The sequence below is a fragment of the Heterodontus francisci genome, chromosome 6 (assembly GCF_036365525.1).
Source record: "Heterodontus francisci isolate sHetFra1 chromosome 6, sHetFra1.hap1, whole genome shotgun sequence".
Taxonomy (NCBI): domain Eukaryota; kingdom Metazoa; phylum Chordata; class Chondrichthyes; order Heterodontiformes; family Heterodontidae; genus Heterodontus; species Heterodontus francisci.
The window spans coordinates 22,669,128-22,695,031 of record NC_090376.1 but is presented as its reverse complement, the minus strand read 5'-3'; the positions used below and the strand labels follow the sequence as shown (position 1 = coordinate 22,695,031).

General features: G+C 44.5%; 1 protein-coding gene across 5 annotated transcripts in view; it reads right to left on the bottom strand.

Annotated features, from left to right (window-relative positions):
• gabrb3 (gamma-aminobutyric acid type A receptor subunit beta3) overlaps positions 1-25,904 on the bottom strand; it is a 568,810-nt gene that overhangs the window by 331,510 nt on the left and 211,396 nt on the right. For 3 of the 5 annotated variants that reach the window (XM_068033273.1, XM_068033277.1, XM_068033278.1), the window contains one exon: positions 18,434-18,481. In XM_068033273.1, coding sequence (XP_067889374.1) covers positions 18,434-18,481 — 48 coding nt within the window. Of the gene's footprint in view, positions 1-18,433; positions 18,482-23,349; positions 23,408-25,904 lie in introns of those variants that run through there. The other 2 variants (XM_068033275.1, XM_068033276.1) reach the window with 1 other exon arrangement.

The following is a 25,904-nucleotide window of genomic DNA, read 5'->3' as shown; positions in this document are numbered from 1 at the left end:
CCCCATCATCTGACATCATCCTGTGGGCTCAGTTAAAGATCTGGATAAGACCTGGATGTGAATTCTCTCTCAAATCTGGCTCAAGCTCCTGGTTTCACCAGAGATCAAGATCACGCTTCTGCGCTGGATCACATTGGTAAAACATAAGACTCTGCTTCTGTTTATAATCTGCTGCTATCTTTTGATCTGTGATCTGTGGAATAGATCTGGAAAAATCTAAATCCAGATCTATTTTCAAACTTGGCTTCAAATTCCTGGACTTCTCTCAACATCAAGAAGACACTTCTGCTCTGGACTACACTCGTTATAACATAAGGCCCAACTTGTGTCTCTGATTTGCTGTTCTGTTGCGATGTTTAACGTAAATTTGACCAGTTTACTACCCTTCCCCCACCACTGCTGTGATTGAGAGACTTCAGTCTCCTGCTGAGCCTGTGATTGGCCAGTGGTTATACTGGTTTTTCATCTTCAGTCTGTTCCTGGCCCAAATATCACCCACCGGGACTGAAGAACAAACCTCTGCTGCTTCTGGAATTTATGATATCCTCCAACTTCACCATCATCTCTTTTCTTGCAACTGACTCTGTACATCTCCTGGATCTTCATTTCTATGAAAATACCTGCATCAGTGGGCCCTCTACCCTCAAACAACTTCTGGACTTCACTCACTACACATGCCTCAAAACTCAGACAACAGGGTTTCCATGAATAAAGGGTGGAGTCTGGGAGAGTGTGGGCCATGTATAACGGGCGGAATCTGGGAGAGAGTCTTTCTTTGGCCTCCTTGTCTCGACAGACAATGGGTAAGCGCCTAGAGGTGGTCAGTGGTTTGTTGAGAGCCTGGAATGGCTATAAAGGCCAATTCTAGAGCGATAGACTCTTCCACAGGTGCTGCAGATAAAATTGGTTGTTGGGGCTGTTACACAGTTGGCTCTCTCCTTGCACTTCTGTCTTTTTTCCTGTCAACTGCTAAGTCTCTTCGACTCACCACGCTTTAGCCCCGCCTTTATGGCAATTGATTCCCACGACTTGTGGTCAATGTCACAGGACTTCATGTCACGTTTGCAGATGTCTTTAAAGCGGAGACATGGACGGCTGGTGGGTCTGATGCCAGTGACGAGCTCGCAGTACAATGCGTCCTTGGGGATCCTGCCATCTTCCATGCAGCTCACATGGCCAAGCCATCTCAAGCGCCGCTGGCTCAGTAGGGTGTATATGCTGGGGATGTTGGCCACCTCGAGGACTTCTGCGTTGGAGATACGGTCCTGCCGCCTGATGCCAAGGATTATCCGGAGGCAGCGAAGATGGAATGAGTTGAGACGTCGGTTCTTGGCTTGGAGAGAGTGGGCCATTTATAAAGGACGGAGTCTGGGAGAGAGTGGGGTATGGAAAAAACATAGAGTTTGGAAAATATTGGGTAATGGAAAAAGCAGGAAAAGACCAGGAGTAAGCAAATAGTGGAAATATTAGGAAGCAGCACTCAAGGTGAAAGAACCGAGATTGGGAAGCAGTACCTAGGTCTGAAATCCAGGCCTGCAAATATATTTTGTGCTCATATCAGCCCCTGCCTGGCCGAAACCCATTGGGAGCTAAAATCAGACTTGATGGTCACAGCATTTGCTCCAGAACTAAATAATTTATTTTAAAAAGTACAGAATTTGTGCTTATTAATGTGAGCATTAAGATCAGTCTTTGAAAATATGCAACAATGCTGAGGAGTTCAAAGATTTTGTAAAAAAAAGTAATTATACATTAGCAGACTTGCAATATAATACAGTGCACATTGCTGACCTTACTGCAATTCAGGTGTGAATTCCCCCAAATGGAACTTAGTCAGATGGCATTATAAAGTCACACAACTTTGGCTTTCCACCAGCTTTATTTTTAATCTTATTAATATTGGCAAAGAGCTGAATTTCCTCCTTATTCTTTGTTAGTGCTAAATCTTAACCAACATTCAATGCCAATGTGCTTTATTTGGTCAGAAAGTAACATGGAACGAATAGTATCACTCAATGTCAGTTACTGAGGCAGATTTTCAAGCTAATGCAGAAATGAACACAATATCAGCAGTGCCTGCCCAAGGCCACAACCAGGAGACCAGAATTATTTTCAGCTTCAGGCCTCAGGGATACATTACTGATCAGCAACAAGTGCCAAATGGGTGGTCCTCTTCATTCGCTAGTTTGGTGAGGCAGAAAATTTGCCATGGAGCTGCCTAGTGGCAGGACTAACACAACCCAAATAGTGGTGGAGGGGATGCGAGAACAGACCAGCAGTAGGCCGAAGAATTTTTGTTGGAGCAGGAGGAGCACCTTAGCTTAGGCTGAGTATTTTCCCAAGGATTTGGGGTATTTGAAATGATATTTTAAGCCATACTACATGGTAAATTCAAAATATATTTATATCTTGACTGTTAATCGTTAAATGTTTACAATGTTTTTGTTTTCATTTCGAATCTGTCTTTTTGCAATGGTTGGCTCCTTGAAATAAAGTAGTAAAAAAATGGATGATAAAATGTGAATGATGACTTTGTGTGCAATACACTGTTTTTAATTATGAAATACATATGAAAATATCGAGAAACATGGCAAAAGAACGACCTTTGTTGACTATAACATAATAGTCCCTTGTGATGTCAGGCTGTAATGGTCCCAATAGACTGTGGATATTGATATCTTATTTATAATAAAGCAGTTTATTACACTCACTTCCTGTGTCATTATTTTGTCACGCCTGAGTGACTTAATTTTGTCTTGTCTCTTTTTGCTGCATTGGCATTTGTATAATGCTTCAATTTGCTATTGAGTTAAAATGTAATTCCTCTGAGGTGAACCTCCCAATAGGTGACACTGGCAATGTTTACTTGTATCCTAACATGACATTGGCTGAATGTATCGCATGTGGCATTCTGAATCCTGACCTCAAAAGAAAAAAGTATCAGAAAGACCAATTACATTAGCAGCACTAAGATTCTCCAGCCTTGCTGATTCCAAGCATGTGGATTTTTCTTTCCTCCTTCATATGTTCTGAAGGCCTTTGTGGCTTTTGAAGACTAGTTGTCTGTTTTTTTTTATTTTATAAATTTCCTAGTCTGTTTTTCATAAAGGAACTCATCCCTCATTTTTGTTTTGCTGAAACCCTCACCCATGCCTTTAGCACCTCCGGGTTCAACAATTCCAGAGCTCTACTGATTGCCCATTCATCTTTCATAAATTTTAACTCATCCATCACTGCACTGCATGTATCTTAACTTGCTTCAATTAATGCTCAACCATCATCCCCATTCAGTCAGGCCTACATGGGTCCCAATCCCCCAAGGCCTCAAATTTAAAATTCTCATCCTTTTCTTTACATCCCACCATGGATTTGCCCCAATCTCTTTAGTCTTCCCTTGTGTAGAACCTCTCTCCAAACACCCAGATCTGACTGTAGCCTTCTCTGCACCCCACTTGCTTTGTCTGTGACCTTCTGTGCATCCCACTCCCTCTGTCTGTGGCCTTCTGTGCATCCCATTCCCTCTGTCTGTGGCCTTCTGTGCACCCCATTCCCTCCCTCTGTGACCTTATGTGTACCGCACTCCCTCTGTCTGTGGCATTCTGTGTGTGCTGCTCGCTTTCTCTTCACATTCTATAAACAGCCACACCTTCAGCCACCTAGGCCCTATGCTTTGGAATTCCCTCCTTAAACACCTCCATCTCTCCATCTCCCTCTCTTACATTGAGTCTCCATAAAAACTGCCTAGCTAACCAAGCTTTCATGTGACCCCATCTAACTTCTTACCTGGCTCAACATTCATTTTCCTTATGTATCTGTGAAACATCTTGGGATGTCTTGCCATTTTTTTCCAGTCCTGTTCTTTGAATGGAACTTTAACTGCGCCCCCTCCGAAAAATAAAAATAGGTAGATATGGATTTAGTGGGGTGTGAAAATTTTAAAAATCTCAAACACGAATCCAATTTGGCCACTTGCATTTTTAATGGAAGTGGAATTGGTGGCGGGGTGGCAGGGAGTGGGGGAGGGGTGGTGGTGGGTGGCACAGTGAAGGGGTGGGGCGGGGGAACAAACAACCCACTTCCAGGAGGTGAGTTGTCATTTAAATATTATAGTCAAGCTGTGTGCCTCAGATTTAACATATCTTCCAGGTTTCCTGGAGGTTGGGAAACTCAGGGCTGAAAGGAGACAAGGGACTGGATTTTCAAAGGGCCAGTTGCAAAGGTCAGGACCAGTTGCTCCGGAACCCAATGCCCCCAGGACAGTCTGCAATTTTCAAAGTGAGGGTGGGGCAGAGGGAACGAGAATGCCACCTGCCTCCAATTAAGGGCCCATTAAGCTCATGAAGGAACCAGTTAAGGGGCAGGGGGAAGATTTCCACACTGTAATTTTCAATAGCGATTTCGGTGAGCCTGACCAGTCTGGTGCATGATAATGCACAGGTGGTAGACTCGCAGCCGGCAGGAGGAAACTTTATTGTTGCACCATGAAATGTTTTGGATCCGTGGGGATCTTGCGCCAGGCCAAGAGCAGGACATTGGTTTTTATTTTGGAAGTGCTGCCTCACCTCTTTATTCTGCCTGCCCTCTAAGGAGCTGCCTCCTCTCATTGGCTTGGCAGCAGCAGGCCCGATCATGGCTGCCGCCTGCCTTTGCTGCTAGTGCTCTGCAGGCAGCTCCTGCCTCCTGCAGAAGCTCGGTGCCACTAATTGAGCACTGATCTCACCTCCTGCCCAATCAGGGCATTAGCTTTTGAAGATCACATTGCATTAGTGTCGTAGCTCAGGTGGAGGGTTGAGACCCGGAAATCATCCAGGCATTGGATTCCCAATCCTGTTTTCAAAATTTAGCCCAAGGACTGCTTCATGGAAAAAAGTGTCTTTACAGCACTGCTTGTGGGCCAAGAGGAGCAGGAGTGCATCCTTCCAGCCCACCAAGCTGACCTGCTTCCCTGTCCATCATCGGACCGCACTTCGCAATCAGACCCCTCCCCTCGATCGATGATCTACCCATGATCAGAACCCCCTCCAGAGATCAGCAACCACCCCACCCTCCCAATATACAGACACACTCTTCCCAAAACTCCCATTAACCCAGTTGCAGTTTCCCTGCCTGGTCCTAAGCTGCGGCCTTCTCTTCAGTATTCCCTAGCCAACAGGGAGAGAAGCCTCAATCAGGCTATCTCCGGGCAGGAAACCTGTGGCGTTAAAGCGGCACAGCATGGGTTTAGTGCAATAAATGTAACATATCAGCTTGGATTTTTTGATTGCCAGCAAAGCAAGGGCGCTCATCGCTTACTTTGAAGAAAGCTGCCCACAAAGATCTAGCAATCTCTGTGGTATCGTTTTTCCCATTCAAGGCGGTGGTTTAAATCTGGCACCAAGTCAAGGGGGTGTCTTGGCGTGAAGCAGTGGTGATGTCAGCAAGTAGGTATGCAGCAGCCAATCAAATTGAAGTATTCACACATAGCAAACCAGGAAGTTAAAAGTGCTTAATATCCTTCAATTTGAATTTAAATTTTCAGATAGTGAATTAAATGATTATGATTAAGACAGAAACTAAAATAAAGACAAGCAAACTTCCAAAAAAATGTGGAATGTTTTATCCTTATGGAAAAATTTGACATCCCACAAATATAAAATTAGCTTTTTAGGGCCAGCGAGGGTATTTAACAGTAATTAAGAAGTTAAAAACCCAGTTACACTTCATTTAACAAGGTGTAACTTTTGAAGTGAGACTAACAGCATAAGAGTCAATCCAATTGGTTTCCACAGCAAGATCAAACACAGTGATGAAGTTTTTTCTGGGACTCGCTACAAATTACCTAGATATGGGGCAGATAGAGGCCCACTTGGGTCATAGGGAGTTAGGACTCGCCTACAGGAATGATTTGAAACTGAACGTTAGAAAAAAATCTTTAGTGAAATGGCAAAAATGTAACACAACTCTCCATGTCTGAACATGTGCAGATAGTGTTTGGAAGATACAACTGGAATAGCTGTAAGTCATAAATTTGCCACTTTAGAATAACACTTTATCTTGGATCAACATTAAGCCCTGAAGCAAAAGCAAGCAAAGGAAATATGAATATTATTTCTGAATACTTCTGAAGTAAAAGTATTATTCCCCAAAACTATTTTAAACAACTTGTACTAAAAAGGTACGAAGGGATGTGAAAAGAAAGCATTAAACATCAGACAGTTGCCAAGCTTAACCCATTAAAACAAGAATTTCACTGCATCCCCAAGCCTAGAATTCATATGTTAATGATCACATCTTACTGTCTGTGAGGACCCTAATTGAGATGTCACTCAAGAACAGAAATGATCTATAAAGTGATCAATTTTCAAAGCTTGAGATGAAACTCCACACAATCTAAACCCGTAATGCAGCTTGCCTAATAGAATGAGGATCCCAATCTATATCTAATAGTTGAGATGCTGAAGAAAGCAACACATGTTGATTCCTGATTTCTGGAATTGCACGAAAGTCTATCTCTTTTAGTTCAGTCTGTTTGGATACTGGTGTTTGTTCTTTAGGTATGGATAGCCTTGAATCCAGGTCTGGTTCTTCCCAGAAATCCAACTGTTCTTCATTAGCCAAAATACATAATTCACCTACCTTAAGATTTATGTCAGTTACTTACAGATTATTTAACAATGGGAAAAGTCTATATCCTAAAAATCTGATTGCAAGACTTGAATGCAGCGATACCTTGTGAAAGATTTACTGTAATTCGTCCACATCAAATCCATCAGTTAACTTTGAAACACGGATTTGATTTCTTTCAGTGAATCGGCTCAAACAAATGCCTCTAAATTGAGGGCAATATCTTTCTCAATGTAATGTATGTCATGTAACCTGATGATTTCTCCTCTAAATGGCTTCTTATTGACTTCTTGGATTATTGGTGTCTCTTATTATTATAAAGGGATTTAAATAACTTGCTTTATACAAAACCACGCCCACAGCCCCCACCTCCATTGCTGTATTTCTGCCAGATTAATGTATAGAAGTTTAAAAGCATTAATTCAGAACTCTTGCTTCTTATTTTCCATTGATCAAATAACATATTTTTGTGGCTGCTATTTATTTCTGTGCATTTTTTGAGCAGATTCACCAAAAAGTTTTAAAGCAGTGATTTCTTTTTTAGTTTTTGGCTGCATAAAGTGACATCAGAAGACCCAATCATTAAGGAGGTGATTGGATAATTTCCCCCCAGTAATCACAACTGGAGACTGTACTGCTGTAAGTGACTTGGACTAATTTTGTGTATGTAATTTATATTATGTAACTATCCTTCACTCACTGCATTTTGCTGAAGAAATAATACTGCTTTTAACCAGAGACGTTGCTGTAGTTTCAGTCGTTAGTTCTCTTTGTTTGTAGTTTGTAGCGATCCTGGGCTGAAATTTGCCACGGGCTTTGGGACCCCGATGTTCGGACCCAATGGGGATCCCAGGCCCGCACTTGCCGGCAGCAGGACCAGCTTGTCAATTTTACTGGGTCGGCCCTTCTAATTTGCTGCCTCCAGGCCCTCTGTCCAATTGAGGATGGCGAGCTGTCTCCTGATACTGCCAGCCCAATCAGAGGGCCAGGAGCTCTGAAGCTCAGCAACACCACTAGGAGAGGTGGGCGCTGTTGAGAAAAGCAGGACACCTCAAGGATGCCTCAAAATGGAGGCTCCTCGGACAAGTAAGTAGTAATAATAAATTTAGGAAGCCTAAGGGCAAAAGGCCCCACCAATTGTAGAGGAAACCCTCTGGGGGGATTGTTGGGGCTGTGGGGGCTGCCTTTCCTGTCTGCGGCCTCCTCTTTGGGACATGGAGCTTCAGGCTCAGATGGCCCTCCCCAGCCTGCCGCAGGGAGGCAACCTCTACGAAGCTGGAGGCCTCCCCACATAGCAGGAGGCGGGGGAGGCGGGGCGCTTCATTACTGGCAAAATGCCAGTGGCACTGCTTAATGGCCCCTAACAGGAACCTTAACTATGCAAATAGGCTGTTCGGCTCTGTGCAGTGGGCTTCCCGATATATTAACAGCCCCCTCACCTCCGTTTCCACCACCCAGGGGCTGGTAAAATTCAGGCCTCTGTTTAATTGGACTCCACTGAGGAAACAGACTATTTGCTGGAATGTGTTATTTAAATAGACTCTGTTTGCTGTTTACTGAGTAAATAGACTCTGTTTGCTCCAAAATAGACTGCTGCAAGAAATGATAACAGAAAATGCTGGAAATACTCAGCAGGTTAGGCAGCATCTGAGGAAAGAGGAACAGAGTTAACATTTCAGCTTCACAACCTTTCAGCAGAATGGTTTGCTGCAAGTCCTGACATGAATGCAGCTCCACCTCCAACTCACTGGCTGACACTGGGGTATCAATACATTCTTCATTAGGTTTATATGTGGAAATCCTTCACCAGGAAGGTTTTATTATCTCGTATTGTGGTAAAATGTGAACCTTTACATGGAAGCCAGGAGACTGAGGGCAGGATTTTTCCCTCTGGGGGCATGAAAAAGAAGTCGGGACCATTTCTGGGTCCTGAACACACTCCTGGGGGAAACAGTCATGAGACCCAAGTTTCACGGGGTTGTCCCCTTAACTGGCACGGAGACAGGTTTGGCAGCCAATTAGCAGTCGTGGATGTGAAAATTGAGGTGGGACTACTCAAGTGCAGGCCCGATTTAAATAGACCATAGCAGCCATTACTGTGGCTGCAGTTTGAGTGCTCTAACCTCAGCTTGGAAGATATTAGATTGTGAGGAGGTTGGAATGGCCAAGGAGAGCCAGAGGGCTGGAGCCCGAGGCAGGGAAGCCCCTCAATTCGGGGATGCGGACCTGGAGGTCCTCCTGGAGGCCGTAAGGGAGAGGATGGAGGTCCTCTTCCTAGAGGGTGGAAGGGCACCCACCCATCCAGACTAAGCAGGCCTGGATGGATTTAGCTGACACAGTCAGCAGAACGAGTGTGGTATGCAGAAACTGGATCCAGTGTCAGAAAAGGTTTAATGAGCTGATACGCTCTGGCAAGGTGAGAAACCCCAACCCTTAGGACAGGCCAATTTGTATCCACCCTCCAGCAGACACACTAGCTGAGGAGACTGAGGTCACATGCTGTTCCTGAACATGAGAGGAGTGTGTGCTCAGGGCACTTACTAGCTCTTCAGGATGGCTCAGAGCCATAGTGCTGCTGAGGACCTGCTAGCACTGAAACATGCAGCTTTTAATGAATAGAAGCAGCTGGCATTGGCCATAGAGGACAGCAGTATCTTACCTCTCTCTCGCTCTCTCTCCTGTCCTGTCCTGGCAGGAGAAATGGGCTCATAATGCCCAGGAGTGAGCACAAACTGGTGCAGGGCTCCCCTATCTTCACATGATCTCAGCCATAGAGAAGGGAGTGATGGACATAGCCAGGGTCTCAGACCATGAGGAGGTTGGGCATGGCAAAATAGGCATCCGTGGTGGAGATGCTAATTTAGAGTGCAATGTGTTCATTAAGGAAGAACCTTGCACTCCACTCCATCAGACAGCCTACCAAACACTGAGTTGCATTGGGAAGTCTCAGCACTGCAGTGGCTTCTGATTTCCAAGGCTAGTTCTCATGATCTCTTCCTGTGTTCTCCCACAGGTGCAGACAGTGAGGCAAAAAGCTCAACTCCCTCATCATCACTGGGCCAACTGCAGCACAGTAGACCGCCTCCACCAATGCAGATACAATCCTCTCAGTGGGGCTTTGTGCAAGGTTAGGCAAGGTGATAAGCACAGCACTAGCAGGCAGGAGGAAATGCCAGAGGCAGAGGCAGCTATGGTCAGTTCCCGTTAGAGGAGGGAAGACGGACGCAGCCCTGCTCAGCTGGACACAGGTGCAGAGTTTCAGGAGTCACAGGAAAGGAGGCTGTACCAGCAGCAGCAGATGTGCTGTGAGATGCCAGAGTTCCCTGAGGCAGTGCAGGGTCATGGGCAGAGAATGGAGGAGTCTATCCAGCTCATATGCTCCACAATGGCTTAAGGCTATGAGCGCATGAACTCCTCCATTGAGAAAGTGGCAAATCTCATGGAGAGCCATATGTGGCAGCAATTGGAGTATATGCAGGAACTGCACACTAACATTCACAGGATGTATTCCACACTATCTAGCATGAACCAGTCAGTGGCGCTGATGGTGTCGGGATGTCTGTAGGGGATTATAGTTGTGCCCCAGCTGGTGTTTCCCTCCAGCCATCCAGAATGCCAGCCAAAGGCTAAGGATATCATTGAGGAGGATGAAGGTGCCATCCCACATGGGGCGCCATAATCATAAACAGCCTCCTTGGTCCCCCTGACAAGGGGAGCACCTATGCCGCAGGACCCAATGATGGAGACTGCCCCCGCAATGATGCCGGTGCAGCAGCCTCTGGAGATGTCCCAATGGGTACCTCCATAATGAGGATGACTTCTCCGTGCATGACAGCCACATAGGAACAGGAGTAGGCCATTCAGCCCATCGAGCCTGTCCCGCCATTCAATACAATTATGGCTGATCATCCACTTCAATGCCTTTTTCCCACACTATCCCCATATCCCTTTATGTCATTTGTATTTAGAAATCTGTCAATCTCTGCTTTAAACATACTCAATGACTGAGCTTCCACAGCACTCTGGGATAGAGAATTCCAAAGATTCACAATCCTCTGAGTAAAGAAATTTCTCCTCATCTCTGTCCTAAGTGGCTTCCCCCTTATTCTGAAATTGTGTCTCCTGGTTTTACACTCCCCAACCAGGGGAAACATCTTAGCTGCAGCTACTCTGTCTATCCTTTGAAGTATTTTGTAGGTTTCAATGAGATCACCTCTCATTCTTCGAAACTCTAGAGAATGCAGGCCCAGTTTCCCCAATCTCTCTTTATAGGACAGTCCTGCCATCCCGGGAACAAGTCTGGTGAACCTTCATTGCACTCCCTCTATGGCAATAATATCCTTCCTAAGGTAAGGGGACCAAAACTGCACATAGTACTCCAGGTGCGGTCTAACCAAGATTCTGTACAATTGAAGCAAGACTTCACTACTCCTGTACTCAAATCCTATTGCGATAAAGGCTAACATACCATGAGCCTTCTTAATTGCTTGCTGCACCTGCATGTTAGCTTTCAGTGACTTATTGACAAGAACACCCAGGTCTCTTTGTACATTTACACTTTCTAATCTCTTAGGATTTAAGAAATACTCTGCACATTTATTCCTCCTACCAAAGTGGATAACCTCACATTTTTCCACATTATATTCCATCTGCCACATTCTTGCCCACTCACTAAGTCTTTCCAAATCCCCTTGAAGCCACTTTGCATCTTCTTCACAACACACATTCCCACTTAGTTTTGTGTCATCCGTGAACTCAGAAATACTACATTTGGTTCCCACATCCAAATCATTGATATATATTGTGAACAACTGGGGCCCAAGCACTGATCCCTGCGGTACCCCAATAGTCACAGCCTACCAATGCGAGAATGACCTGTTTATTCCTACTCGCTTTCTGCGTGTTAACCAATCCTTAATCCATGCCAGTATATTATCTCCTATCCCATGTGCTTTAATTTTGCTAACCAACCTCCTGTGGGGGACTTTATCAAAGGCCTTTTGAAAATCCAAGTATACCATGTCCACCGACACCCCTTTATCAATTCTGTTAGCAACATCCTCAAAAAACTCCAACAGGTTCATAAGGCAGGATTTCCCATTCATAAATCCATGTTAACTATGCCCAATCAGATCATTATTATCCAAATAATGAAAGCAAAATACTACAGATGCTGGAAATCTGAAATAAAAACAAGAGATTCTGGAAATACTCAGCAGGTCTCACAGCATCTGTGGAGAGAGACGCAGAGTTAACGTTTCAGGTCAGTGACCCTTCATCAGAACTGGCAAATATTAGAAATATAATAGCTTTTAAGCAAGTAAAGCAGGGGTGGAGCAAGAGATAACCAAAGAGGGGGTGTTGATAGGACAAGGTCACAGAGAATAACTGATCAGATGGTCATGGAGCAAAGACAAACGGTATGTTAATGGTGTGTTGAAAGACAAAGCGTTAGTGCAGAGAGGGTGTTAATTGACAGAAAAATGAACAGCCTGGCCCCAAGTACAAACATGAAAAAAACAGTGGGTAGGCACAGTAGAAACAAACTAAACAAACTAAAATAAAATAAACAAATAAGATAGAAAAAAGAAAAAAATAACTAAAAATAAAAATTTAAAAGGGGGGCCTGTCATGCTCTGAAATTATTGAACTCAATGATCAGTCTAGCAGGCTGTAGCGTGCCGAATTGGTAAATGAGCTGCTGTTCCTCGAGCTTGCATTGATGTTCACTGGAACACTGCAGCAATCCCAGGACAGAGATTTGGGCATGAGAGCAAGGGGGTGTGTTGAAATGGCCAGCAACCAATCACTGGGTGCCTTGATGGTGACATGGGTGCAATCGATCCATTGGTTATGGGATCATTTAGCTGTGTCTATTGCATGCTGCTTCCACTGTTTGTCATGAAAGTAGTCCTGTGTTGTAGCTTCACCAGGGTGGCACCTCACTTTTAGGTACGTCTGTAACTCACCTCCTGACTCCACAAAGTCTGTCCACCATCTACAAGGCACAAATCAGGAGTGTGATGGAATACTCTCCACTTGCCTGGATGGGTGCAGCTCTAACAACACTCAAGAAGCTTGACAACATCCAAGACAAAGCAGCCCGCTTGATTGGCACCCCATTCACAAATGTAAACATTCACTCCCTTCACCACTGACACAGAGTGGCAGCAGTGTGTACCATCTACAAGATGCACTGCAGCGACGCACCAAACGTCCCTTGATATCACCTTCCGAACTCACAACCTCGACCACCTAGAAGGAGAAGGGCAGCAGAGCATAGGAACACCCCCATCTGCAAGATCCTTTCCAAGCCACACACCATCCTGGCCTGGAAATATATCGCCGTTCCTTCATTGTCACTGGATCAAAATCCTGGAACGCCCTCCCTAACAGCACTGTAGGTGTACTTGCACCAGATGGACTGCAGCAGTTCAAGAAGGCAGCTCACCACAACCTTCTCAATGGCAATTAGGGATGAGCAACAAATGCTGGCCTTGCTAGCAACACCCACATCCCAAGAAAGAATGAAAAAAGAGAATTACCAGCCTCTCACCCTCTCTTGTAGTCACAGTAGTCATATGGCTGGTCCAGTTAAGTTTTTTGTCAATGATAACCCCCGCCCCCCCAGAATGTTGATAGTGGGGGATTCAGTGATGATAATGCTGTTGAATGTCAAGGGGAGATGGTTAGAGTCTCTCTTGTTTGAGCTGGTCATTGCCTGGCACCTGTGTGGCGTGAATGTTACTTATCAGCCCAAGCCTGAATGTTGTCCAGGTCTTGTTGGCATTCTACATGGGCTGCTTCAGTATCTGAGGAGTCACGAATGGTACTGAACATTGTGCAATCATCAGCGAACATCCCCATTTCTGACCTTATGATGGAGGGAAGGTCATTGATGAGGAAGCTGAAGATGGTTGGGCCTAGGAGACTACCCTGAAAGTGCTACCCACTGAGCCACAGCTGGACCCCACAAAAGGGTGACATATTGGTCAGGACACCACAGACAACTGCCCAAGCTCTTCATTTAAATATGCCTTGGGATCTTTCACATCCACCTGAGGGGGCAGATGGGGCCTCGGTTTAACGTCCATCCAAAACACAGCACCTCTGATAATGCAGCACTCCGTCAGCACTGTACTGGACTGTCAGACATCATATATTTATGGCCCTTAGTTCTGGTCTCGCCCACAAGTGGAAACATCAGTATGCCTACCCTATCAAACCCTTTCATAATCTTATCTATCAGGTCACCCCTCAGTCTTCTCTTTGCCAGAGAAAAGGGCCTCAGCCTGTTCAAGCAAGTGTTCTCCTGGTGCCCTGGCCAACATCCTTCATTCAACCAACACCATCAAAAATGGATTAGCTGGTTGTTTATCTCCTTGGTGGTTGTGGGATCTCACTGTATGCCATTTGCTAGTTACATTTGCCTACATAATAATGGTTAAAGAAAAGCAAGAGTCTGCATTTATAATGCATGTTATCCCATCCTTAGGATGTCTCAAAGCTATATACGACCAATGGATTATTTCTGAAGTGGTCACCGCTGTAAACAAATTCACAACAAGGTTCCAAATGATAATCTATTTTAGTGGTGATCGTTGAGGCTGGACTGTCAGCCAGGACAACTGAGAAGACTACATAGCAACAGTCATGATTCTTCAAAATAATTTATCGCATGAGAGGTCGTCTGAGACATTTCTGGGAGATAAGATAAGATGCTATATAAATGCAAATCTCTTTCTTATGTGCAAAAAACCCTTACAAATATAAATCTAGGGTTTTAATGCCAACAGTTCCTGATCTTAATTGAGTGCAGTGACAAAACAGAAAGGAATAAAAATTGAGAGGTTGGGTTGAGTGGGGACTTAAGCACATACAAATTAGGAGCTGGAGTAGGCCACTCTCTATAACTGATAGATAATTCGCTCCATCAGATTATCACCCAGAGGGAGAAAACAAAAATCTACCCACAAACTGAGGCCACTGCAATTGAAAGAAGCCACCCAATTGCTTAAAGAAGAGTATGTTATTAAGTGTTGCATTTGAAAATAAGCAGTGCTTTCTTATGCCAAGATATTTCAGCAGCTAGCGTAGTTTTTTTAAACTGTACTGGGACACAACATTGCAAAAGGCCTGAATCTATGGGGGATGTTTTCACCTTCTAGCTGTAATTGCTTTCGTGCAGTCCATGTAAATCCTGTGGCATATTAATGAAGCCTTTACCAGAAATAACCAGTGATGGATTAAAGTTTAAATTTTGGTATAGACCCTTCCTTTCCTGCCTTTATCGTGCTGCTCTCCCAACGCCATAATTTGTACAGCCGCAGAGTGAAGAAAAATCACTCACTACTGCTTAAATTATGAAATAACAGCCGACAAAGAGAAACTGGGCTGGATTTATTCATCGCAGCAGATGTCCCGCCGACAGGTCTGAAAGCAGTGGGGGGAGGGGGGGTGAACCCACTTCGGCAGTCGGCACACCTCGGTGTCGCATCTTGCTGGTGGTGGCCAAATAATTTGCTGCTGCCAGGGTGGCCGTCCCCAGGATCTGCTGGCCAATCAGAGGGCCAGCAGTTCAGCAGCCTCAGCAGTGCCACTAGAAGAGGTGGCCACTGCTTGGACTACATCTGGAAGAAAAGGACGCAATGGAAAGTGCTCTCACAACCAGTTAAGTGGAGTCTGGGGGCACTGGGGCCAGTCAGGCAGGCCCAAGCAAGGGAGGGGTGGCATTGATGAGGGCAAGTGATGCCGTTGCCATTGGGGAGGTTATTGCCACTGGGGTCCCCCTCGTTGACCAAAGAGTACCTGAATAGGAGGGCCCCCATCCCAATGAGACTGCTGGGAGGCTGCCAGAGTTTACCTGGCAGTCTCCCCATGCAGTGGAGGGTGCCTTCGCTAGAAGAGGCCCTTAATTGGTGACTTAAGTTGCTCAAATGGCCTCTGGGTGGGCAGGCTGTCCCGCTATCTTTCCTGCCACTGGCAAGGTAGCACGGTGGCAGGAAGACAATGGGCATGCCACCCCCAACCTTCCTGTACCATTTTACACTCCCCACCACCCCCACCCACCACCCCCCCCCCCCCCACACCCCTGCCCATCCTGAGAAATCTGGTAAAATCCAGCCCTTTGTATTCTCAGAAAAAATACAGTTGATAACACAAAAGGAATGTACACCAAGGCATTTTTCATAAATACTAATTCAGACAGTTTGATAATTAAATGAATAAATGAATTCAAATTTAGCCAAACACAATGTTTCATAAGTTATACAACAAAGAATATGGCAAAAGTTTCTTTTCCCATCTGACCATAATTATCATCATTTACACGACCTTATTGGTAATTAGGAAAAGAAGAGAAAAAGGCTTTAACAACATAGTAATTATCAGACGAGCATTTTCTGACAGGCGGGAAAATGCCCATGTATATGAAAAATTATACCAATTAAATAGCATCCATGCTTTAAGCATTATGGCAGTAATCCATGAGAAGTTGACGTCACTTATTGTCATTCAGTGCATCTGTTTAATTAGATACCAGAGATTCTCAACAAAATCAGTACAGTTCTCTTCTATTTTCCCTTCTAAAAAGCTGTGGGTTCCAGACAAATGTATTCCTTTTAAGCACAATACAAGTAGCTTATTACAGGCTTGATGTGAAATTTACATTGCCTGTTTTTAATCCACTCTATATCTAGCTGCTACAAGTCAAGGAAAAATCCATACTGTGCTCCTTAATGTTAATTCTGATTTATCCATTATTGTTTCAACTGAAAGAAGAGTGACAAAAGTAAGTTGTAATCCAAAATATGATTACTCTACTGTTTTTAGGAAGACACAGATGGGATTTTTTTACATGGTTATTCCATACAGCACTAATCTCATCATTTTGCTATTATCAAGAAGCCCAGGTGGAGGGCCAATGTCAAAGGTGTCAGGCACCCCTGAGGCTAAAAAGAGCAGTTGATAAAAAAGGAAATCAGCAGTAGTGCGTTGATAAGCCTGGAATTTAAAAGCCTTGCAGATTGTAAGAGGAAGCAAAAAAACTGAATAGGGTAGATCATGACTTTGTGTTAGAGTGTAAAATGGGTGATAGCGAATCAGCAGTGCGGCTTGCTTTACATCTCTCCCGATTGTTGAAGTCAATGGAAATATCTCACATTACCCGTTTTACAGACAGAACTGACAAAAGCTCATTGACCTAAAACCTTTAGGCCCTGCTGGGAGTGGGCATGAGGAGTGTGGACGCATAAATTCACGCCGCCAACTGGCGTGTGGGTTCATCAACTCCATCTCACTCCCAGGCCATTTTCCCACAACAGTGGATAGCTAATTGATCTCGTTAAAGGCCTATTAAGGCCTGTTGTCAGAGGCTGACTGAAAATTTTCCAGGACCCCAGAGGTGTTGGGAAGAGCCCAGCTGCCTGGTGGCGGCATCCCATTAGTAGACTGATGGGAGTGGGGGGGGAGCAGCACTCGAGGCTGGCTTGGAGGCCCTTCCCACCTGCTTGGCTTCAGCTGCAGCCATAGATCGCCCTGTGGAGGGGCTTCCCCTCACAACGGTGGCCCGGCTGCTGAGGGAATCTTTTACTTTAAAGTGCAAAAAGTTGGAGAGACTGCACCTCCATCTTGGGGACACCCTCTCTCTCCCTTACCTGGAAAGGCAGCCTGTTGCTCCTTCAATGCTGGAGGGCCTCCTTTTGGCCCTCCAGCTTCAAGACCCCACCCACCATCTTCAATTGGATGGCAAGCTTGCCCTCTGACCACTAATTAGCCAATTCGGGGAAAATCACAACTGGGTGACTGCTTCTCATACAGTGCGGGCTTCTGACTCCCATTTGACGATGAAGGCGGGGTCCCGAAGCACAGGAACGGGAGGAAAATCCTGCCTGTTAATTCTGCTTCAGTCTCCACTGATGTGACCTGGCCTGCTGAGTACTTCCAGCATTTTCCATTTTTATTTTAGAATTCCAGCATCCGCACTATTTTGCTTTTATTAGATTCTCAACTTGCCACCTGGCATAAAACTGGCATTGCAAATCGGCCACCAATTACCAAAAAAACCCAATTTTAATTTCCGTTGAAATTGCTGGAAATGATAGGGCAGTTTCTATAATAGGCAGCTGATCCACAATGCCAGCTGTACATCGGGGTGGGAAGTTGAACGTCTACCCCACTTTCATTTCCTTTGGCAGGTATCGAAACAAATAATCAAAATGATAGAGTTGCCTGTCTAATAATATTAAGAAAACACAAAATATTATGATGTGGTGCATGAATACTGTGGGGAAGATTTTCTTCCTTAGCACCCGGTATAAGAGCATGGTGGGCGAAAGTACTTACCACAATTTTAGGCTCAAGCTGTTCACAGTTTTCCATCTGTTAGAATGAATGGCTGGAAAACCATGAGCAGTTTCTGTCAACATTTGTGATAAACACTTCTGCCCTGTCAAACTCCTGCACCTGAAGGGCAAAATCCATTCCATTTTACTTTATAATCAATGGATGGCAGCGATTTAACATGGAAACTTATCCTTTATTTCCAATTTATTTGAAAATGTGCTATATTTCAATCACTTGTGTATTGCAATCAATATCTACATTATTAAAAGTGAAGATGTTTAAAAATAGAACTCCCATGGCAACTCATAAAAAATAAATTGTAGGTCTTAGATATTCTATTAAAAATTGTTTCCTTGTAACTTTCGACATAAAAGTAATGCAAAACAATCTCTAGCCACATTATATCACAAGCAAGTATAGTTCTATTTGAAAATATAAATATTGCATGCAACACTCACTGTTAAATTGTTCAAATAAATGCACTCACCTTGTATCATATATTGCAAATATTTTCTTGTTTCCGCCCACTGCATTCCTGAAGGAAAAAGAATAATAACATTTAGCATTGCTGGTAGGAATCCTCAACACAAAACTAGGAACAGTATTCCAGATGAGAAATTACCCAAACACAGTTCATTTCTCATATGCGTCCAATATTGGTCCCCTCACATGGAGGGCGATATGTAAGATCATAAATCTCTTGTGACCAATTGGTCATAGAGTGACTTCCTCCCAAGCTTCTGACTGTGCTGCTGTTGAAATAGCACTTCAATGGCAACTACTGTGGCATTCTGTTGGAAGATGCTTATCTTCATCAGGTTCCTCCCCACAGCAGCAGTACTGAGATGGGAAACTCAGGGGCACAGGTAAATCTGCTTTTTGAGTCTCTCAACCAGTAAATATTGGACAACCCTTCAGTAGCTTCCTAGCGTGAAATATATTTGAATCTTTTATGTCACAAACCAATAAACTCATTATCCCATATTACAATAGAATACTCTAATAGTGAATCTAAAAATAGTGGAAGTCTATGCAATTTTTCACAAATCGATGTGCACACTGGAAATAGGTTTCTAGAAAATCGAACAATGCAAAAGAATCACTATTTTTATCACGGAAATGATGAAATAAAACTTCTGTTATAAAACAATTGTTATCTGTTCATAATGGAAAACTATGAATCATTCTTCCATTGTTTCATCCTTAAGAACCAGTGGAATTGCCACAGATTGACCTGGAACTGATTCCTCTTTCAATTTAATTCCTCCTAGGTATCTGTGCTCCTCCAATTCTGGACTCTTGAGCATTGCTAATTTTAATTGCTCCATCATTGGCAGTGGCACCTTCAGCTGCTAAGGTCCTAAGCTCTGGAATTCTCTCCCTTAATCTCTTTCTCTTCCTCTCTTTACTTTAAGATTTGCCTTAAAATCTAGTTTTTTTGACCAAGCTTTTAGTCATCTGCCCTAATATCTCCTTAGGTAGCTCTGTGACAAATTTTGTTTGCTAATGCTCTTGTGAAGTGCCTTGGGACATTTTACTAAATTAAAGGAGCTATATAAATACAAGTTTTTGTTGTTGACTAAATTGCTTAATTAATCAACAGCTTGTTGTTATATAACCTATTTAATGCAGATAAATGTCCCGAGGTGCTTCACAGAAACATATTCGGACAGAAATTGACATCAAGCTATTAGCAGGCTTGACTTAAAGCTTGATCAGAGAGGCAGGATTAAAGGAGGAGGTGCTTAGAAGGGAGAAGGGTATAGGCAGAGAGGTTCAGGGAGGAAATTCTCTCAAGAGACTGGGAGCCGATGTAGGTTAGCCAGCACATGGATGGTGGGCGAATGGAACTTGGTGTGTGTTTGCCCACAGGTATGAGCTGAAATTTATGAAGGTAGGGATGGCAGGCTGAGCAAGAGACATGAAGGTGACAAAAGCATGGATGCGGGTTTGGGCGGCAGATGGGTTGAGGCAGGCGCAAAGACAAGTGATGTTACAGAGGTGGATGTTGCCCTTCTTTGTGATGGAGAGAATACAGGAGGTCAGAAACTCAGTTTTAAGACTTCTTGAGTTATTTTGTGGTGAAGTGAATGTTTGTCTCGCACATTATCAAGTCAGATAGCGAAACCTCCTCACAAAAGCCTCGAATTTGCTGGGGAAGAGACAGTGTACAGCTGGCCACCTACCTATTATACTGCACATTCCCATTACCACCTGAACCTCTGATCTAACCTTCTTCAAATATTTCATTCAAGCTCCTGCCCCTGCATGGGGCTGCCCTTGGGAGCTAGCATACAGAGGTGAGATTTCCTGCATTGCTGTAGCTGTTTGAAAGGATGCAGCAGACATTGAGAGAAAAGCAGCCATTTAAAGGGAACTAACTACTTTACATAAAATGAAGTTTTTCAGCCAGTGATTGGAGTATCTGAGGACGTGCTAGAGGGTCCAAGTGTCAGCTGTGGCTCATTTAGCAGCACTCTCACCTCTGAGTTAGAAGATGGTAGGTTCACAACCACTCCAGGCTTTGAGTACAAAAATCTAGGCTGCCACTCTAGTGCAGTACTGAGGAGCACTGCATGTACACAGATGCTATCTTTTGGATGAGACGTTAAACTGAAGCCCTGTCTACCCCTTCAGGTGGAAATAAAAGATCCCATGACAATATTTTGAATTTTAAAAAAATTATTTATTCATGGGATGTGGGCGTCGCTGTCGAGGCCATCGTTTATTGTCCATCCCTAATTGCCCTTGAGAAGGTGGTGGTGAGCTGCCTTCATGAACCACTGCAGTCCCTGGGATGTAGGTACACCAACAGTGCTGTTGGGAAGGGAGTTCCAAGTCAGGATGGTGTGAGACTTGGAGGAGAACTTGCAGGTGGTGGTGTTCCCATGCATCTGCTGCCCTTGTCCTTCTAGGTGGCAGAGGTCGTGGGTTTGGAAGGTGCTGTCAAAGGAGCTTTGGTGAGTTGCTGCAGTGCATCTTGTATACAGTGCACACTGCTGCTACTGTGTGTCAGTGGTGAAGGGAGTGAATGTTGAAGGTCATGGATGGGATGCCAATCAAGTGGGCTGCTTTGTCCTGGATGGTGTCAAGCGTCTTGAGTGTTGTTGGAGCTGCGCGCATTGAGGCAAGTGGAGAATATTTCATCACACTCCTAACTAGTGCCTTGTAGATGATGGACAGGCTTTGGGGAGACAGGAGGTGAGTTATTCACCACAGAATTGCCAGCCTCTGACCTGCTCTTGTAGCCACAGTATTTGTGTGGCTGGTCCAGTTCAGTTTCTGGTCAATGGCAACCACCAGGATGTTGGTCATGGGGGATTCAGCGATGGTAATGCCATTGAATGTCAAGGGGAGATGGTTAGATTCTCTCTTGTTGGATATGCCTGGCACTTGTGTAGCGTGATGTTACTTGCCACTTAGCATCCCAAGACTGGATGTTGCCCAGGTCTTGCTGCATCTGGACACGGGCTGCTTCAGTATCTGAGTCATCGCAAATGGTGCTGACTTTGTGCAATCATCAATGAACAACCCCATTTCTGGCCTTCTGATGGTGGAAAGGTCATTGATGAAACAGCTGAAGATGGTTGGGCTTAAGACACTATACTGAAGAACTCTTACAGTGATGGCCTAGGACTGAGATGATTGACCTTCAACAACCACAACCATCTTCCTTTGCGCTCGGTATGACTCCAACCAGTGAAGAGTTTTCCCCCTGATTCCCATTGACTGCAGTTTTGCTAGGGCTCCTTGATGCCATACTCGGTCAAATGCTGCCTTGATGTCAAGGGCAGTCACTCTCACCTCACCTCTGGAGTTCAGCTCTTTTGTCCATGTTTGGACCAAGGCTGTAATGAGGTCAGGAGCTGAGCGGCCCTGGCAGAACCCAAACTGAGCATCAGTGAGCATGTTATTGCTGAGCAAGTGCCACTTGATAGTACTATCAGTGACCCCTTCCATCACTTTGTTGATGATCGAGAGTAGGCTGATAGGGCGGTAATTGGCCAGGTTGAATTTGTCCTGCTTGTTATGTACAGGACATACTTGGGCAATTTTCCACATTGCTGGGTAGATGCCAATATTATAGCTGTACTGGAACAGCTTGGCTAGGGGGGGCATGGCTAGTTCTGGAACACAAGTCTTCAGTACTATTGCTGGAATGTTGTCAGGGCCCATAACCTTTGCAGTCTTCAGTGCTTCAACCATTTCTTGATATCAGTGAAGTGAATTGGATTGGTTGAGGACTAGCATCTGTGATGCTGGGGACCTCAGGAGGAGGTTGGGATGGATCATCCATTCGGCACCTCTGGTTGAAGATCGATGCAAATGCTTCAGCCTTGTCTTTTGCACTGATGTGCTGGGCTCCCCCATCATTAAGGATGGAGATATCCTCCTCCTGTTAGTTGTTTAATTGTCCTCCACCATTCACGACTGAATGTGGCAGGACTGCAGAGCTTAGATCTGATCTGTTTGTTGTGGGATCGCTGAGCGCTGTCTATCACATGCTGCTTCTGCTGTTTGGCATGCAAGTAGTCTTGTGTTGTAGCTTCACCAGGTTGACACCTCATTTTTAGGTCTGCCTAGTGTTGCTCCTGCAGTCTTTATTGAACCAGGGTTAGACCCCCAGCTTGGTGGTAATGGTAGAGTGGAGAATATGCCGGGCCATGAGGTTACAGATTGTGGTTGAATACAATTCTGCTGCTGCTGATGGCCCACAGCGCCTCATGGATGCCCAGTTTTGAGTTGCTCGAGCTGTTTAAAATCTATCCCATTTAGCACTTATGCTTCAATCCATTTATCCTTCAATCAACATCACAAAAACAGATTATCTGGACATTATCACATTGCTGTCTCTGGGACCTTGCTTTGTACAAATTGTCTGATGCATATCCTACATTACAACAGTGTAAGAAAATGGAAAATCTGAAGAAATCTGCTGAGATAAACTTACACCACAGTAACTTACACCAGGCTGTTAAAGCTTTAATTACCTTGAGTCACATCTTGTTTTAGGTCTGTACTTTGGTTGTATTATTCTTTCTGTGGCTGCTCCTAATGAATGTTTGCCTCACTACTTATCAATAAATATGCATGTCACAAAATATTACCTGACAACATGTTACATACTTAAAGCTGTTCCATGTAAAGCAATTTCAGATGATTATCCACTTTGGTAGGAAAAATGGAAAAACAGAATATTTTTTAAATGGTGAGAGACTGGGAAATGTTAGTATTCAGAGGGACCTGGGAGGCCTTGTACGTGAATTACAGACAGTTAGCATACAGGTACTGCAAGCATAAGAGTAAAGAAGTCATACTGCAATTATATAGGGCCTTGGTGAGAGCACACATGGAGTATTGCATACAGTTTTGATTCCCTTACCTAAGGAACTATATACTTACCTTTGAGGGTGTGCAAGAAAGGTTCACTTGAATGATTCCTGGGATGGTGGAATTGTCCAATGAGGAGAGATTGAGTAGAATAGGCCTATATTCCCTAGAGTTGAGAAGAATGATAAGTGATCTCATTGAAACATATAAAATTCTTAAAGGGCTCGATAGGGTAGGTACTGCAAGCATTTTCCCCCAGCTGGGGAGTCTAGAACTCGGAGTTACAGTCTCAGAATAAGGGGTTGGCCATTTCGTACTGAAATGAGAAGAAATTTCTTCATCATAAGAAGGTTGTGAATCTTTGGAATTGTCTACCCCAGGGAGGTGTGGATGCTCATTCAGTGAGTATATTCAAGACAGAGATCGATAGATTTTCTGATACAAACGGAATCAAGGGATATGGGAATAGTGCAGGAAGGTAGGGATGGGGTAGAAGATCAGCCATGATCTTATTGAATGGCAAAACAATTGGCCTGCTCCTGCTCCTATTTCTTATATTATGTTCGAGTGTCCATGTCAAAATAGGACACCTATTCAAGCTGCGCTTACAACTACAGCACCCACCATTCTCATATCTTAAAGCACTTTGATACAAAAGATCCTTTTAAAACAATTGAACTACATGATATTTGTTTCATTAGTCTCACAAGTCCTCAGGTCAAGGAAGGGCACAAAGTCATTCATTGTATGTACTCCCACACCTCAATACTACTTACCTCTTTGCAGGACAAGTTCATAGAAACATAGGGCTGGATTTTAAGAGCCTGCTGCCGAATTCGGCGGCGAGCTCAAAAAAATGGCAGCCCACCCGCGAGGGCCTCACACCGAAGAGCCTCCGTGATCTCCCTCGTGGTGACTCATTTAAATAGCTGGGGCAGCCCGCCAATCAGGTGGAGAGGGCAGGCTGTCCGTCCCCAGCAATGGTGTCAGCTGACTGAACGCAGGCGCTGGTGCCCTTTTTAAAGGGCAGCCAGCCCTGCCAGCTCATTAAAATTTTTAAAGAAGTATGCCCCAAAAAATATACAATAAAATTCTAACACCCCTTTCCCCCACCCCCCAATAACATTTACATTAATTACTTGGCCTTCCCCGCCCCCAAAACACTTACCTTTTAAATATCACCTTCCCCACACCCCCGCCCCAAACTGCACAAAGTTTAGAGTTCACCCCTTCCCACCATCCCCTACACCCATTCCATTAATTTGACCCCATCTTCCCCCCACAACAGAAAACATTAACTCCTCCCCGATTCCCACCAGCGTCATGCTACCTTTCCCCTGACAGGGAATTGAAGGCGCGAGACTGCCTGCCGCCGCACCGAAGATTGCGGTGGGCCCAGAAGTTTGAAGGTAAGTCCATTTAAATATACTAATTTTATTAATTTAAATTTTTTAATTCAGGTCCCATTGCCCAGCGGCGAGGGAGGGGGGGGGGGGTGCCGCCACAGAGCCTCACCGCTGCCGGGCGGATCGGTCCGGACCCTCCCGACGTTGAGGTCCATGGCAGGCCTCTTCCAGATGCATCTTCAGGCCCCGCCCCCACCACGAATTATGATGCCCGGGGGACAACAGGATCCAGCTCCTAGAATCTGATAGCACAGAAAGAGGTCATTCGGCCCCTCATGCCTGTGCCAGTTGTTTGAAAGAGCCATCCAATTAGTCCCACTCCCCTGCTCTTTCCCAATAGCCACACAAATGTTTCCTTTTCAATTATATATCCAATTCCATTTGAAAGTTTCTATTGAATCTGGTTCCATGACCTTTTCAGTTAATGCATTCCAGATCATAATAACTCACGGCATTAAAAAAATTCTCATCTCCTCTCTGGTTCTTTTGACAGTTTTCTTGAATTTATGTCCTCTGGTTATCAACTCTCCTGCTAGTGGAAGCACTTTCTCCCTATCTACTCTATCCAAAACCCTGCATACTTTTGAACATCTCTATTAAATCTCCCTCAACCTTCTCTGTTGTAAGGAGAACAGGCCTGGCTTTTTTTTATTTGTTCGAGGGATGTAGGCATCGCTGGCTATGCCAGCATTTATTCCCCCTCCCCTAATTGCCCTTTGTCCCTCATACCTGGCACCTCAAGTTTATTCATAATAGGAAGGAACAAATACAGGAGGGGGCTCCCAAAATAAGACTAATACAGCTTATGAGGAGGCTTCACTGGTATTGGCACCAACAGCATATAGGTGAAGTCCGAGACTTCCAACAAGCTGAAGGCTAGCACCATCATTCTGTTGCTACATCTTCTCCTACTCACTCAGGCAGAACACTGTCACACGCAGTCAATTTGTTAAGTAACCACTGTTTGAAACACTCTCTTGCAGCCAGCATTGCAACATATGTTCCTTTTATGCTTTGTAGGATTGCTGCAGGAATGAGCCAACCACCCAACTGCCAAAGAATTAAGCAGCGCCTCACAGCATTATGAATTACAACACCACCTGTTTCACGCATCAGCACATCGGCCAGGCATCAGCTCCAAAGGATTATGATAATGAGGTAGCACCATGGGAGACACAGTGGGCGTATGAAGAGGACCATGTAGTGTTGGGAGTGGATGAG